At 37.1% G+C, this 15580-nt stretch overlaps 1 protein-coding gene across 1 annotated transcript in view; it reads right to left on the bottom strand.

The window, feature by feature from the left end:
* Nucleotides 1-15317, bottom strand: part of SNRNP48 (small nuclear ribonucleoprotein U11/U12 subunit 48) — a 31028-nt gene extending 15711 nt beyond the window's left edge. Inside the window, exons 1-6 of the mRNA XM_045841729.1 lie at nt 15135-15317; nt 12876-12989; nt 12534-12594; nt 11679-11753; nt 5178-5366; nt 4616-4737 (exon numbers count right to left, since the gene is read on the bottom strand). Of these exons, the coding sequence (XP_045697685.1) occupies nt 4616-4737; nt 5178-5366; nt 11679-11753; nt 12534-12594; nt 12876-12989; nt 15135-15290 (717 nt within the window). The 5' untranslated portion in view covers nt 15291-15317. The remainder of the gene's footprint in view (nt 1-4615; nt 4738-5177; nt 5367-11678; nt 11754-12533; nt 12595-12875; nt 12990-15134) is intronic.
* Nucleotides 15318-15580: the final 263 nt, after the last annotated feature.

Below are 15580 nucleotides of genomic sequence, written 5' to 3'. Positions count from 1 at the left end.
ACCCAGCAACTGGGTTGCCCCACTCTGGTGAACACCTAAGGGTCCGGCCCTCATATGTAACAAGTGCGACAGGAAAAAAAAAATGGCCCAAACAGAAGAACAGATCAAAGCTCCACATCAATACAACTAAGTGACTAAGAGATAGACAACCTATCAGAAGCACAGTTCAAAGCACTGGTATCAGGATGCTCACAGAATTGGTTGAATTTGGTCACAAATCAGATGAAAAAATGAAGGCTACACTAAGTGAAATGAAGAAAAATGCACAGGGAACCAATAGTGATGGGAAGAAAACTGGGACTGAAATCAATGGAGTGGGCCAGAAGGAAGAAACAACCAAACAGAAAAGAAGGAAGGAATAAAAATTCAAAAAAATGAGGAGAGGCTTAGGAACCTCCAGGACATCTTTAAACGTTCCAACATCCAAATTATAGGGGTATCAGAAGGGGAAGAAGAAGAGCAACAAGTGGAAAAGTTATCTGAACAAATAATAAAGGAGGACTTCCCCAATCTGGCAAAGGAAATAGCCTTCCAGGAAGTCCAGGAAGCTCAGAGGGTCCCAAAGAAGTTGGACCCAAGAAGGAACACACCAAGGCACATCATAATTACATTAGTCAAGATAAAAATGAAGGAGAGAATCCTAGAAGCAGCAAGAGATAGGAGACAGTAACCTACAAAGGAGTTCCCAGCAGACTGTCAGCTGATTTCTCAAAAGAGACCTTGCAGGCAAGAAGGGGCTGGAAAGAAGTATTCCAAGTCTTAAAAGGCAAGGACCTGCACCCAAGATTGCTCTATCCAGCAAAGCTCTCATTTAGAATGGAAGGGCAGATAAAGTGCTTCCCAGATAAGGCCAAGTTAAAAGAGTTCATCATCACCAGGCCCTAATTTTATGAAATGTTAAAGGGATTTATCTAAGAAAAAGAAGATAAAAAACATGTATAATAAAATGACAGCAAACTCACAATAATTAACAACTACACCTACAACAAAAGCAAAAACAAAAAGTAAGCAAACAACTAGAACAGGAACAGAACCACAGAAATGGAGATCACATGGAGAGTTAGCAACAGGAGAGTGGGAGGAGGAGAGAGGGGAAAAGGTACAGAGAATAAATAGCATAGATGGTAGGTAGAAAATAGACAGGGGGAGGGCAAGAATAGTATGGGAAATGTAGAAGCTAAAGAACTTATGACACATGGACATGAACTAAAGGGGGGAATGTGGATGGGAGAGGGTGGAGGGGAATGAAGGGGGGAATGAGACAAGTGTAATAGCATAATCAATAAAATATATTTTTTAAAAAACCAAAAACAAATAAACAAGAACAAACTCATTGTTACAGAGAACCAATTGGTGGTTGCTGAGGGAAAGGAGGTTGGGAGGTAAATGAAAAGTGGAAAGGGGTCAACTGTATGGTGATGATACTAACTAGACTTTTGGCAGTGGCCACTTGTAGTGTCTACAGATGTCAAAATATAAAGTGTGCACCTGGAACTTACAAAATAGAAAAAAAGATTTAAATAGCAAAACAAAGAACATTTCAAATGAGAAAAGAACATGTATTAAGACATGTAATTGAGAATAAAGCTATGTACTCAGATACAGTCTAAGAGACATGCTTGACTAAAGCAAAAGAAAATGCTTGGTAGCATGAGGCCAGACTGTGGAAAATCTTTTAAATCCTAGAGAGAATGAGAAATAAGGTAGGAACAATAATGTAGGAATAATTCAATGAGAAAATTATTTAGAGTCTGGGCAAGGTAATTCATGTACCAAAAAATTCAACTCTATCCACTAAATAACATCTGAATATAAATCTAGATATACATCAAGAGATTAATGTAATTAATTATACAATTTTATAATATACATTATATAATTAGATAAATTAAAAACAAGACATTCACTTGTTAAGCCTATTTAGTAGAGTACATAAAAGCACAGTAAAATTTCGGCCCCCCCCCCCCCGCCGCAAAAATAGCTTTTTATTGGACTTCCAGCCAAGATGGAGGCATAGGTAGATAGACTTTGCCTCCTCACACAACCAAAAGAAGGACAACAAATATTTTAAAAGCAAAAAGAACTGCCACAAAATCAAACTGTATGAAAGTCTGACAACCAAGGAGTTAAAGAAGACACATTCATCCAGACTGGTAGGAGGGTAAGCATTGAGCAGCCGGGGCAAAGAGGACATGCAATAAGGTGGCAGCTGGAGGACCGAGGAGGCGAGGTGGTGGCTGGCGGACCCAGCAGTCCCACATGCTGTGTGCAGATAAACCAGGAAGCAAGAAAGACTGCACAGACCAGGGTTCCAGCGCCAGAAAAAAAGGCCTTAAAACCTCTACCTGGAAAAACCTATAGGGGTTGCAGTGGCAGGAGAAACTCCCAGCCTTACAGGAGAGTTCTTTGGAGAGACCCACAGGCTCCTAGAATGTACACAAACCCTCTCACTTGGGAATCAGCACCAGGAGGGCCCAACTTGCTTCTGGTTAGCAGAGGAAGTGACTGAAAGCCTGTGGAGAGCCAAGCAAGTGGCATTGTTCTCTCTCTGACCCCTCCCCCCATACAGCACCACAACACAGCAATTGGAGTTGCCCTGCCCTGGCAATGCCCTGCCCTGCCCTGCCCAGGGCAATCGGCGTTGCCCTACCCTGGTGAATACCCCTTACAATGTAATAGGCCCTATCAAGACAAAAAAATATGGCCCAAATGAAAGAACAGATCAAGGTTCCAAAAACAGAACTAAGTGATGAAGAGATAGTCAAAATATCAGATGCACAGTTCAAAACACTGGTAATCAGGGTGCTCACAGAAATGGTTGAGTACGGTCCCAAAACAGAGGAAGAAGTGAAGGATATGAAAAATGAAATAAAGAATAATATACAGGAAACCAACAGTGAAGGGAAGGAAACTGGGACTGAAATCAATGATTTGGACCAGAAGGAAGAAAGAAACATTCAACTATAATAGAATGAAGAAAGATTTCAAAAAATTGAGGAGAGGCTTAGAAACCTCCAGGACATCTTTAAACATTACAACATCCGAATCATAGGGGTGCCAGAAGGAGAATAGGAAGAGCAAGAAATTGAAAACTTATTTGAAAAAATAATGAAGGAGAACTTCCCTAATCTGGCAAAGGAAATAGACTTCCAGGAAATCCAGGAAGCTCAGAGGATCCCAAAGTAGTTGGACCCAAGGAAGCACACACCAAGGCACATCATAATTACATTAGCCAAGATTAAAGATGAGGAGAGAATCTTAAATGCAGCAAGAGAAAAGGAGACAGTAACCTACAAAGGAGTTCCCATCAGACTGTGAGCTGATTTCTCAAAAGAGACCTTACAGGCAAGAAGGGGCTGGAAGGAAGTATTTGAAGTCATGAAAGGCAAGGACCTACATCCAAGATTGCACTATCCAGCAAAGCTCTCATTTAGAATGGAAGGCCAGATAAAGTGCTTCTCAGATAAGGTCAAGTTAAAGGAGTTCATCATCACCAAGCCCTTATTATATGAAGTGTTAAAAGGACATACCTAAGAAAAAGAAGATCAAAACTATGAACAGTAAAATGATGACAAACTCACAACTATCAACAACTGAACCTAAAAAAACAAAAACAGAAACAAACTAAGCAAACAACTAGAATGGGAACAAAATCACAGAAATGGAGATCACATGTAGGGTTATCATCAGTGAGGGGGAGGAGAGAGATTGGGGGGAAAGGTACAAGGAATAAGAAGCATAAATGGTAGGTACAAAATAGACAGAGGGAGGTTAAGAATAATGTAGGAAATGTAGAGGCCAAATAACTTATATGTACGCTACAACCCAAGGATATGAACTGAGGTGGGGGAAATGCTGGTGGGAGGGGGATGTACAAAATGAAAGGGAATAAAGGGGAAAAAAATGGGACAATTGTACTAGTATAATCAATAAAATATATTTTAAAAAGGAAAAAATAGCTATTTATTGTGCGATTTTTATCCACATGTATAATTTCAATCAATTATTGTGAGGAAAAAACAATTCTTTTTTTACTTTCTAGTCCTCACCTGAGGACATGTTATTGGTTTTAGAGAGAGGGGAAAGGAGGGAGAAAGAGTGGGAGAGAAATATGGATGTGGGAGAGAAACATCAATCAGCTGCATCTTGTACGCGCCCTGACTAGGGACTGGACCCATGATCCAGGCATGCTCTGACCATGAATCGAACCTGCAACATTTTGGTTCACGGGACAATGCTCCAACCAAGTAAGCCACACTACTTAGGCCTAAAAAATAATTTTTAAAATGCTCAAATAGCTTGCCCAAGTCAAACAACCAATGACAAACAGCAGAATCAAAACTTAAGCCCAGGTCTGTTGAAAGTCAAAATCCTCCTACCACTTTCTCAAAAGTAGGTATTTATGTAAGATTTTTATACCCTAAAAAAGCCTTTGATAGAGGGTGGGTCTGAAAGTGATGGAACAAATGCAAAGCAGGTGTGGCCAGCTTGAAGACACTTTTTTTTTTTCCAGAAAACGTCTAAGGAACTGTGGAAATCCTTAGAACAGGCTCAGAAACTACCTAAGGGAAATGTCTGCTCTCAACAAAGCTCTACAAGGCTGTGTAAAGCTTACCTCAGTATACGACTTCTTGGTTATGTGAACATTCTTGGCTCTATAGGACTGGCGCCTTCTTTTATAATCCCTCACTTCTGCCAGAATTTCAAGGTAAGATTTTGGACTTTTTCGACTATTATCTAATAAAAGAATAAAATAAAGTAATTATATCCTTAGAAACTTTTAAATTGTTATAAATTATCAGGAAGAAACACCACAATCACATTTCAACATGTTTCAATGTAGGTCACCAAAGTATTCTAAAAATTGCACATGATGTAAGTGAGCTAAGTTTTACACCATTCCTTTTCTGAAGCCATTAAACACAAGAATGTTTATGTACATAGATTAAAGAAAGCAACAGCACAGTGGTATGTAAGCTTCTTACAGGAGGAAGCTATGCTTAATGTAAAAATCAGAGCAAAATTTCATGTACTGAATAAACATTTTTTCATGTAAACATCAAACAATACAAAACCATCCTATTCATACTCAAAGTAGCCTGAAAAAATCATCTTAATAATACTGAAAGAATGGAGTGACAGTTAAGAAATATAAAACCATGATATTCATCTCAAACCTTGATTGACTTTTGCAGCCAAGTCTACAAAGAGATCACTGTCATTTTCGATAATTTGAGAATCAGAGCGCTGCTTCTTTGTCTCCTCAATTACAAAATCATAGAGGGCAAGACGATCAGCTTGGGTCAGATCACAAACAAATCGTTTGTGATTCAGAGGAACTTCAACAGGTAGTGAAGAATAAATCCCTAAAGTAAAAATAAAACCACAAGAATAAACAATACATGAAGCAATGTAGACTTAAAATCTACTACTAATCTTTAAACATGCACTATAATAATGCAGTGTTAACACGATTTTTTTTCACAGTAATCCCTAAATTACAAAATATCAATCTGTGTGATAAATGAAAAACAATGACTCTATTCTGAATGCTATATCCACATAAAGGATATTGTGGATGAGTGCTATTCTCCCCAACAAAGTTAAGACAGATCTCATGAAGGCAGGCAGTAAAACAATGTGCTCACAAGGAAACTTTTTGGGTAACAATTTTTAAAAGGCTGGCCATATTATAAAAGTACATATTAACTTCATTTCTACTTATATGTTTTTTTTTCCCATAAAAGCTGGGGGAAAAATATTAATAGGTAACAAACTTTATAGCTCCTTTGAAACTAAATTATGGAAATATGAAAAATATATTTAAAAACATTTTTACATGAGACATCAAGCTGGCTGTTCCATATTCAAAATATATCCCACTTGGGCAATGACTCAGAGCTAGGGACCAAAAAACCAGTTAGGCAGCAGAAATCCCACACCTCCTCAGACCAGAGAAAGACAGATTAAATTGAGAGTAAACTTGTTTTGATTTTCCGAAGAAGAAGCATATTGGCTTAACTAATAAGTTAACTGAAAAAAATTAACAGCAGTACCCCACAAAGTTACAGAACTTTCTAAAATCTGCTCATTAATGAAAAAAAGTATATACAATACCTTGATATGATGTATTAAACATTGAAGAAAATTTTTGAGATTCAAATTTTCTCAAAGAAATAAAAAAATTATTGTAACTGTAAATAAAGCAATTTAAAATGATAGTCCCAGAACTTGGTATTCACTAATGCAAAGAACATGAGCTACCAAATAAATCCTTTTAATATTTGCTAGGTTACCCTACAGTAATAACTGGCTCATAGAACAATGTAATATCAGTAGCTCTTCCCAGATACTTATATTTGGTAAAGTTTAACCTAGTTGGCTTCCTAAGATACAAGAAAAAAATCAAATAAAAGCATACTATGAACTAAGCATTACGACACACAAAGATTACATTTGTCTACAAATTAAGAGGATAGCTTCACTGAATCTGAGTCTGTGGTTTAACAGCTATAAAGATAACAACACAAGGACATTTGTACTTGTCAAAGAATTTTTAATTTGGGGAAGAAGGATTCCCTTCCAAGTCAATTAATTTCATTCTACGTCTACTAGGAAAAGCCCTTTTGTGCATCCATATATTAAAACATTTCATTTCATTATATAAAAATAAGTTAGCTTTAATAAACCTAACCCTTTGAATACAAGTTATAAGTTTGGGAGAAAAATGAGAAAAGATTAGAAAACATTGATGTACAGTCATGCGCCACTTAATGATGGGGACAGGTTCTGAGAAATGCCTCATTAGGCAATTTCATCATTGTAAGACTATCATAAGAATGTACTTACACAAACCTAGAAGGTATAGCCTACTAGGCTATGTGATATATCCTATTGCTCCTAGGCTATAGGTCTGTACAGCATGTTATTATTGTGCTGAATACTGCAGGCAATTATAACTCAATGGTATTTGTGTATCTAAACATAGCTGAGCCTAAAAAAAGGTAGAGTGAAAATACTGTATAAAAGATAAAGTGTATGTGTGGCTTGGGGAGGCAGGGGGTGGGCTGTGGAGGGAGGCACCATGGGAGAGAAAGTAGACACCAGGAGGAGGGAGGAAAAGGGAGAAATAGAAGAAAGAGAAGGGGAGAGAAAGGGATAGCAGTAGAGATTTAAAGAGACACAGATAAATCTTGAGATGAGAATAAAAGGGGGATGAGAGAGGAGGGAAGAGAGAGAGAGAGAGAGACAGGGGCGGGAGGGGGGTTGAAATGGGACTAGAAAGAAAGACAGATAAAAGAGAAAGGGAACAAAGGGAGCTGAGTTTATGTGCTGGAGTGTGTTGCAGGAATGGGTATGAGGGGGACCAGGGAGCTCCTGGGCTCCCCTCACTCCTTCAATAACTGCAGACCCCAGACAGGGGCAGGGTGCAGGTCAGGTAGACAACATACTGAACTTCCCTGTCTATTTAAACCATCCAGAGCTAGCAGTAAATTCAACATCCTGGTCGGGTCCAGCCTTTTCTTTCAACATCGCAAACAAACCTTAACTTAAAATCGATTATAATCTTATAGACCACCGTCGTATATGCAGTTAGTTGTACACCAAAATGTCATTATGCAGTGCATGACTGTATTATAAACAAGCTCCACTATTATTTTCAAACAAAGAAATATAATTTCCTCCTTGAAATATACTGGAGTTGTCACTATTCATCTTAAATTTCTGTATGGTGAAGATTGATACTTAAATTCCTTAAAATTCAACTAAAATTCCAAATCAAGACTGTAATATTTTGACAGTGAATTAAAGTTTAGAAATTTGAATGAAACTTTTAAAAGGATATCATTTGCAAAAAGGATACTGCATATCTTTAAATAAGGAGTACATTCAGGTTCCTAATTCCTCTTTATACTCACCCCAATTACTGAAAAAGAAAAAGTACAGGAAAAGTTAAACAACAAACTGCATTTGAATCGTTCAGAGCACAGATATTTCTGACCAAAAAAATGGGTAAACACACTTAAATAAGCTTACATTTCCATAAAGTGCCAATTTTCAAACACAAGTTTCTATGATTTAGGGGTACATCTCAATGTGCTATAATCATACAAATTCTGTGACCTTCTACCTAATTTTTTTGGACAGCAGTTTTAAAAAAAATTGTGGTAAAATACACATAACAGAAAATGTACCATTTTAACCATTTTCACGTGTACAGGTCATTGGCACTGGTACCTGCACACTGTTGTGCAACCATCACCTCTATCCATCTCTAGAACGTTTTGTCACCCCAAACTGAAACTTTTTAATAACTCTACTTCTTAATTCTTGCTTGTTAGTCACTTTTGCCATCATAGGGCATCTTAAACATATGAAATACAATATTAAATATTAACAAGAGGTATTGTTTTCAATATAGATTTAGAATTTCAGGAAGAATTCATATGGAGTCAATTTCTTAACATTAGAGATAAAAGAAAGTATAGCCCACAGAAGCAAAATGACTTGTCAAAATCTCACAAGTGGTAGGAACAGATTAGCTCTAGAACCACTATAATCCTGTCTTTTTAGGGTTATGTAGCCATAGTACCTGATCTTTAAGTCATGGCCATGACTCAAGTACAGGTGACCCTTGAACAAATCAGTAGTCAGGGGCACCAACCCTGCTTTTCCCCATGTAGTCGAAAATCCTTGTATAACTTGACTCCCCAAAAATTTAACTACATTCGGCCCTCAGTATCCGAGGAGGTTTGATGCCAGGAAACTCCATGTATACCAAAATCTGTGGACACTCAAGAGCCCTATATAAATTGGTGTAGAACAATGCAGACAGCCCACCCTTCACATCCCTGGATTGCCAACTGTGGATCAAAATTACTGATCCGTTTCACATCCGTGGATGTGAAACCCACGGATTCAGAGGGCCAACTATATTTATTGAAAACAATCCATGTATTTATTAGTGGGCCTGTGCAGTTCAAACTCATTTTGTTCGAGGGTCAATTGTATAGGTCATGAAACTGAGGTACGGCAATTTGAATCTTTAATACTGAAGGAACATGATAAACCACTAAATATAAAATAATTGCTTATAATTAAAATTAATTTTTAGTTATAAAATCAACCAAAGTAACTATATTCAAAAATATGTAGATCTAATGGTTATTTAAGCTTTCACAAAGATTAACAAACTGAGACTTAATAAAATCAATGAAATGAAAACAAATATACAAAAAACTTACAACTTAGTGAATAACAAACAAAATATTAATTACATGGGAAAATGTAAAATTGTTCATGTTAGTCGTCCTCCTTCAAAGTAAATATATCACTTTTATATTATGGTAAAATGTCTAAGACATAAGTAAGCCACAAAAAAAAAATCTCTGTTGAGAAACTGCAGAACTGTACATAAGATGAAAAAAGGTTTTAAAAAGAGGGTTATAGATCATATAAAAATAGTTATTCTTAACAATTAAATCTTAATTTAAGCTACTGCCAAAAACTCAAAATCAAATCAAAGTTCCTCTTAATTATATATTGAAGGTATGGATTCAAAGTAATTCTTTGCTTTTGTAAAGAACTAAACACAATGTCCAAATCTGCCTTATTACTCAGTTATATAAATAAAAAACTCAGATTAGAAAATGTTCTAGAGAAGTACTCATATATATATAAATTCTCACCTATTTCACTACCTTAATATTGCTTTCAATACATTAAATTGCTTAGAAATTAAACTACTTAGACAAAAACAGTTACCAATGATTAGTCAAGGCTAGTTTAGCATTCGTTATCTGTATTGTTCTAAATAACACCAGAGACAGTTTTATATTACAGATAAGGAAGCAAAACCTTAGAAAAGTTGTCCTTTGTACAAGACCAAGCAGCTACTTTATTTCTTTAAAACAGGCTTACCCAAAGGAGAATAAACAATGAGCAGTACTAATAGAAATATTATGTACAGATTTGAAGTTTGTGATATTCTTCTACTTAATCATGACATAATAAATAATGAATACATTTGAGTAAATCTAGACTCCACAAATATCACTGAATGTAGAGTCTCCAACAAAATGCAGCATAACTCAATACAAGGTTTGTGCCAAAATTTAGAACTTGGCTCTTGATCCAGCTTTCCTATTATCTAGCACGAGTGTTCATTCACTTAGGTGTCGTCCCTCTACTGCTTCACCTACTATGGAGGGGAAAATACTCCTCCAACCTATCACAAGTTTGTTGTGAAGTAATAAAACATGCAACAGAGCTTTGAAAAAAAACTCTTTTAAAATATAAAGTACTGAGGACCTTTAGAACAAATACACCAGAACCTGAACTTCTCTATGGGGTTTATTTACATATCTCTAAAAGCAAACACTGGATTAGATGATCTCTGAGCTCTTTTTAAGCTCTCATATAAACTCAGTCTAGCTGAGTTTAAAATCTAACTAGGTAAGGCCAAAAAAAGTCCTATGACAATGAATCCATTCAAAAACACACACAAAAAAAATCCTCTATATTTTAATTGGTTCATTAACTAAGCAGGAGCAATGAGTAGAACCATAAATAGAGGCCCAAAAAAGGCTTGACTGATTACAGCTTCTTCTCTTTTCAAATAAAACAAAAGTCAAATGTTACCCTCAAAGAGAAAAATGTGGAATTTAGCACAAAAGTGCATAAAAACGGGAGCTTCAAAACAGGAAATATGCATCTGGCTATTGTGAGAAACCAAGGTAAGGTAGACTAAGGGTATGGGATTTCCTCTTTCCAAAGCCACAGTGCAATTTAGGGAGAAATCAAGCCCAGATACTGGCTTAGAAAAATGGGTTAAGACCCTGACTTTCAACAAGGGAGAAAACAAATTGTAACAATGGGCTGGTGAATATAACTCAGCTAGAAAGAAGAGTGAGGGGGAAAAAAAGGTAAGATGTCCAGGGAAAGCTACCTTCAGAAGGTTCCAAAGAATACTCAAATCCTTATAAAAGGAGCCAGTCGTATTTAGGTTGGATTTTATATCCAGGTTAAAAAATCTATTAGCTCTATTTACTCGTTTACCTCTATGTTTTCAATGGTTTCAGTTTTCTTTCAATTTCCTAAAAGCTCACACTTAAAAATTCTAACCTAGTCTCTGCTAAGTAAGTCCCAGGCAGAAACTCTTAACCCAACTCCAAGGCTGGGCATGAAGGGATCCACAAACCCTCTGAAACTGTATGTAACGCTTTATATTTGTGCTTTATTCTTAGGGGCAGCTGTGGAGACTAATATCTTTTAGCCTAAGTCTTCCTTTTATACTGCATTTCAATATTCTTACATTTAACAATGGGCTAATTCTCAAAAGAGAGAGGAAATTCCAGGGTGAACCAGTCTCACTAACTGGGATTTATTTACTAAATAATTGTAAGTTTAAAAATTATCTACAAGGCAATCTCGCCTATCAGGTAATTCCAAAGCATGAAGCTCTAGCTAAAGATGGTGTTCTAGTGAAATTCATGCATTTCAGCAGAAAATATCTAACAAATGAAGGTGACACCAAGCATAATAGTCTAATGTTAAATGTAAAACTTAACCTTTTCCATGTAATTGTTTTCACAAGATTTTTCTTAAAAATTATTAATGTGCTTGTGGGAGAAAACTAGTTTGACTCATTAATTAGCTTAAACTATGATGCCACTTACTTTGATTATAAGAATCACCATCTTTTCCAACTGCAGTTCTAGCTTGTTTAATTATCTGGAATTGTGAGTCCTTATCTGTCAAAAAATCCATAAACACAATATGAATCATCAGTGTCCACAAAATTACCAATTGGTTTCCAACCCAATTTAGACACATAAAGAAACCTTTGAGAATCTTAAGAGAGAAAATACTCAAATCACTGCATGCAGAATTCTTTCAGATCTGTCTAGATCCCAGTAAGTAACCAGAGTTCAGGTGGTTCAGAAAACATTATAATCAGGCACAAAGCAGTAGCAGCTACAAATTTTCAAAACCAATAATACCTAACATTTCTTGAATCCCAGGTAGGTGTTATTCTAAGACTATTACATATATCATATTTAATACTCACAAAAGTGCTATTACATCACCCCCTCTCTAAATTTTATAAAGAAATTTAGGCAACAAACAGGTTAATAACCTTGCTGAAAGCCTCACATCTGTTAGTGACAAAACCAGGAGTTGAATCAGGCCCTTTTGATTTTAGAGCTCAAGATTTCAACCTATTGGAACACATTTCCATCTTCAGTCCTATCTTCAAACTGTTGTATGGCCAGATTTTTGTTATAACGGAGAAGAAATGTGTCTGTCCCACTGCACAAAGCTTTGCCAGGTTTTCACTAACTATTAATATAAGCCTGGTCTCTAAATTTCAGATTACAAAAACTAGTTTCACCACACATTGATTAATCCTACATTCTCTTGAGGTACAAAGTGTACTTAATCATAAAGTCTAATCTTTTGATAATTCAAAATGAATTATCAATACAGATAAATAGTAAGGTATTTTAAAATTATAATCTATTAATACTTACTCAAAGTGATTGACGGTATCTTTACATTCTCATAGAAAAATTCAGAATTATACATTTCATCCTAAACAGTAAAAAGTAAAACAAAACTTAGTGTTCTCAAGGATCAGATGATTAACTTATTTTAAGATTTGACATAAATCAGCAGTAAATTAGTATCAATTAAATATCTCTTGCAATAATTTGCAAAATTAGGCTAGTACCATTCTACCCCACAAATGACTATTATTTTTAACATATAGTGTGAGAAATATAGTGTGAGAAAACTTCACACTATAGCTTCTATATATTGTGAATTTATGAATGCATGGATTACATGACATATACATAATAAATGTACAGTACCTCTTCTTCTCTCGTGTAGCCCAGTTTCCTCAACCTACACGATACCATGTGTTTTGCTAAAGAAGATTTAGGCATGTGATGATTGGTATCATAAGGGCATATCACAACTTCATCCTATAAAAACCAAATAGAATCAAAGAAAAAAGATACATGATATTTAAAGATTTAAATAATTATACTATTAAATGTTTACTACTTAATTAAGTGGTACTATCCAGTTATGTCCTCTTCTGCAAACTTCTCCCAATACCCGGTTTGAGCATATGTGCATATTAAAAATTTTTTAAACCTTCCCCTTATAGACCCTGCCCTCTCTCTCTACCCCGTCAAAGCCCAACTTTGAAAGATTTGTTCACATTCACTGCCTCAACAACCTCATCTACCAGTCAGCAGGTCACTAACAACCTTCTTACTATTATACTCAAAGCACATGTCATAGTCCTTACATGTGAATGCTCACAAGATCACAATCCAATTGTCTATTTCTGTCATCCTGATACTCTCTGGTTCCTTCTACCTGGTCACCTTTAAAAAAGTTTTCCTTGTTCTACCTATTCCTCTTTACTATTTTTTTCCAGAGGGACCATATACACCTGGGTGACACATATATTTTCTTTTTTTTTTAATTTATGGCAACCATCAGCTTATTCTCTGAGTCTGTTTCTGTTTTGTTTTATTAATTTGTTTTGATTTTTTTTTAAGATTCCACATAAGTGAAATCGTATGGTATTTGTCTCTCTCTGACTCAGTTCACTTAGCATAATTTCCTCAAGGTCCATCCATGTTGTCGCAAATGACAGGATTTCCTTCTCTTTTATTGCTGAATAATATTCCATTGTGTATATATACCACTTTCTGACCCCCTTTAAATGTTGGTGTTTCATGTAGACCTAACCAGTAGCCTTCTGCCACTTGATATATACTTAATGGAAGAACTTACAGCTTCAATTTTCACTATACAGTGATAACTGCCAAAAATCTATTGGGTTGGCCAAAAAGTTTGTTACATTTTTTCTGCACAATGGCTCTAATAGTGCTTAGTTGTCTTTAACTTCATTTGAAACAATTTTGTTAGATTGATTGTGACAGCTGTCATGTCAGGGTGCAATTTTTTAAAAAGCTTATCAAATTGGTGAATTTTTGTGTAGCCATTTTAATATTGAAGATGGAAGAAAATATACATTTTCAGTATTGTGCTTTATTATTTCAAGAAAGGTAAAAACGCAACTGAAATGCAAAAAAAGAAAAAAAAAGATTTGTGCAGTGTGTGGAGAAGGTGCTATGACTGATAGAACGTGTCAAAAGTGATTTGCCAAGTTTCCTCGCTTCTTGCTGAACAATGCTCGACGGTCAGGTAGACCAGCTTAAGTTGACAGTGATAAAATCGAGACATTAACTGAGAATGATCAACGTTATACCATGCAGGAGATAGCTGACATACTCAAAATACCCAAATCAATAAAGTTATTGAAAATGTGTCTTTTATTTTACAGAAACTAAACAGACTTTCTGGCCAACCCAATATGAATCAAATATACTTAACAATGCCTCTTGGCAATCAGTTATGTAATTTAAATCTGAAAGAAATTATTCCAGCATGGTAAACTCAGAACTTAGAGATCATGAATTACCCCACATTGGAACACTTTCCTTCCTCCCACACCTTAAAAAAAATCAGAATTTGTCACTCTAATACACTTCCCTACATTTTTTCAAAACAATTAATAATGTTCAGAAGACTTCCTAGTCACCATCATTAGTAATATTCTTTAATAATTCTAGAATCATTGGTGTCCCAGTCAGAAGCGCACAATTTTAATGCAGAGAAAGGCGAACTGAACTCCCAAGCTCTCCCGACGAGGAATCTGGTGCAACTGCGGAATCCACGTGACAGATGACAAAGCAAACCGCCAACACCTCTGCTACAAGCATTTTGAGGCCCATTCAGGTATTTTCTACATAAATACCAGACCTGCTATTCCCTCCTTACCCAGAGCATTTTCACATTTTCTTTAAACCCGAAGTTCCCCGGTAGGTACGCCGCACAGGAGGTGGGTGAGGAACGCTCCGGGGGCCCTCATGCGCCCAGCCCCTGGCCGGGGAGTCAGAGGCGTTCCCAGCCCGTCCCGGGAGCCCAACGCGGCTCTGCACACGGGCGGTGGCTCCCACGCCCTTCCCTTCGCGGCCCCAGCGTGGATTCCTCCACCACTAGAGAAGACCGCAGGCCCAGGGCTCCCAAAGGGACACCGCACTGCTTACCTCTGCCGCGACCTCCTTCCCGGGATCCATCCGATCCAGACTCCAGCCCAGGGACGCGGTCACCTCCTCCAGCCTCCGACAGCAGCTTTCCACGAACTCGGACAGCTCCTCCTGCAGCCGCCGCCGTTCCTCCACCGGTGGAGGATCACCCTCCATGGCCGCACCCCACCCGCCAGGAAGAAGCTGCCGAACTGTCGGCAGCCCGCGCGGGCTTCTGGGAGCTATGGGCGGGGTCACTCCTCCACAGGACTGGAGACGCCTACAGGGACCCGCCCTGAGCTGTCATTTTGAGAGGTGTTTTCCTATCTCTTTCAAATATCGCTGCTTTAGTCCCACTGCTCCTGGATTCATTTGCTCCTGGCCTTCCCTGACCCGCATTACCACCCCCCACATACTATTTAAAAGAGCAGTTTATAAGTTAAAAGAAGAGTACAATGAGCATTCAC

The sequence above is a fragment of the Phyllostomus hastatus genome, unplaced genomic scaffold, assembly GCF_019186645.2.
Source record: "Phyllostomus hastatus isolate PE091 unplaced genomic scaffold, TTU_PhHast_1.1 phas_contig_37, whole genome shotgun sequence".
Classification (NCBI taxonomy): Eukaryota; Metazoa; Chordata; class Mammalia; order Chiroptera; family Phyllostomidae; genus Phyllostomus; species Phyllostomus hastatus.
Note: the sequence above shows the minus strand (reverse complement) of the source record. Positions and strands in the feature narration are given on the sequence as shown.